Source organism: Penaeus monodon, chromosome 29 (assembly GCF_015228065.2).
Source record: "Penaeus monodon isolate SGIC_2016 chromosome 29, NSTDA_Pmon_1, whole genome shotgun sequence".
Classification (NCBI taxonomy): domain Eukaryota; kingdom Metazoa; phylum Arthropoda; class Malacostraca; order Decapoda; family Penaeidae; genus Penaeus; species Penaeus monodon.
In genome coordinates, this window is record NC_051414.1 from 20378829 (window position 1) to 20380244 (window position 1416).

Consider the following 1416-nt stretch of genomic DNA (forward strand, 5'->3'; position numbering starts at 1 on the left):
TTTGCATGATTTTTATAACAGAAGAAAACTCATGAAATAAAGATTCGTTTACAATCTATGTAATTTTTGAATTACTCCGTGAATTTTTAACTGTCTTTTTTGCTTGTTTGTTGATTCTTATGATTCTTGCTTATGGCAACATTACCCTAACTCCCTTTTTTGACACTAGAAGAGTGAACATCCCGAGTCCAGCAATTGTTAGACTGTCCTTGAACACAATCTACGTGTCCCATTTCATATTTGCACTTTTTTGACAGTAGTATCTCACCAGCAAACGCTTGTTGCACTAGTGGCCACTGCTATACTACAGAAGCTCGTGTATAATAGAACAAAACATTTGACTGACTGTCCCTCATGGCATTCTCCCCTGTCCACTCCCTTCTCCCCTGTCGACTTTTTTTTAAATATCCGTCTTTGCCTTGATGCCCCTTCCACCTCCCGTTCAGAAGCCTTGGTTTAAACTAGCCCGTTTTTGCATTAGCCTCTCGTTGTTGACCAATAAGTGTATTTAAAAAAAACCCTCCTCCTTTTCGCGCTGATAAAGGAAATGGCGAAGTCTTTCTCCCCTTAAAGATCTTGTCTGCTGCCACTCGAAAAGCGCTTCCGATGGTATGGCTGCCTCCGCGTCCCTCCTCCACAGCCTTTCAAAAACACGGCCACAATGACACACTGACATTTGAACGTGATACGGCGACACGAAACTGACCATGATGGAAAAGCACTGGAATTAACCTTAAAAGAGGACGTTTCGCTTCACATATGATCACGCTTTTGCTTTTCGAAAACTAAACGAGGCTCGGGTATGAATCTAAGAATCCTTTGAACTATGCTTTCATCTTTAGACAGTGCTTTTCTATATTTTTTCACTGTTGTTATTTTCCCGCCCCGTCTTCCCTCCTCCGCAACTCTCGGAGACGCCCCCCCGAGACCAGACCCGCCCTGGAAAGCGGGTCCAGTGAGAACACGAGGAAAGAACCGCAGAAGAAACACGGGGACGGATACGTGCAGAGCGTAGATCCTTTCTCTTCCTCCAAACTATCCTTCCTTCCTAAACATCTTTCCCCCTTCTTGGCGCCCTTGGTACCCTACCCATCGCCTATTCTCGGACTCCCTCCACTGTTATCATGGACACGGTAGGATGTATGTAGGATGCATAAAATTACCTTCCTCCAGGATCATGGTGCGAGGGATCTCCTACACGGTACACGGACTCGTCCCTGCTTCCTGTGTCTTCGCCGACCGCTACAACCGCGAGGAGGTCGTCAGGTCCTTCGGCCGGGAAATTAACCTGAACCCGCCGCTGGTCCTCGGCCAGCTGCCGGACATCCCGGAAGAACTGCTCAAGCTGGACCAGGTGAGGGGGGCTGCGGGCGGGGATTAAGAGAGGGGGGCGTGGTTTCAAGTATAGAGCTTTAT

General features: G+C 47.4%; 1 protein-coding gene across 1 annotated transcript in view; it reads left to right on the forward strand.

Moving 5' to 3' along the window:
* Window positions 1–1416, forward strand: part of LOC119592006 — a 33491-nt gene that overhangs the window by 9592 nt on the left and 22483 nt on the right. The window contains exon 4 of the mRNA XM_037940780.1: window positions 1174–1354. Within this exon, the coding sequence (XP_037796708.1) occupies window positions 1174–1354 (181 nt within the window). The remainder of the gene's footprint in view (window positions 1–1173; window positions 1355–1416) is intronic.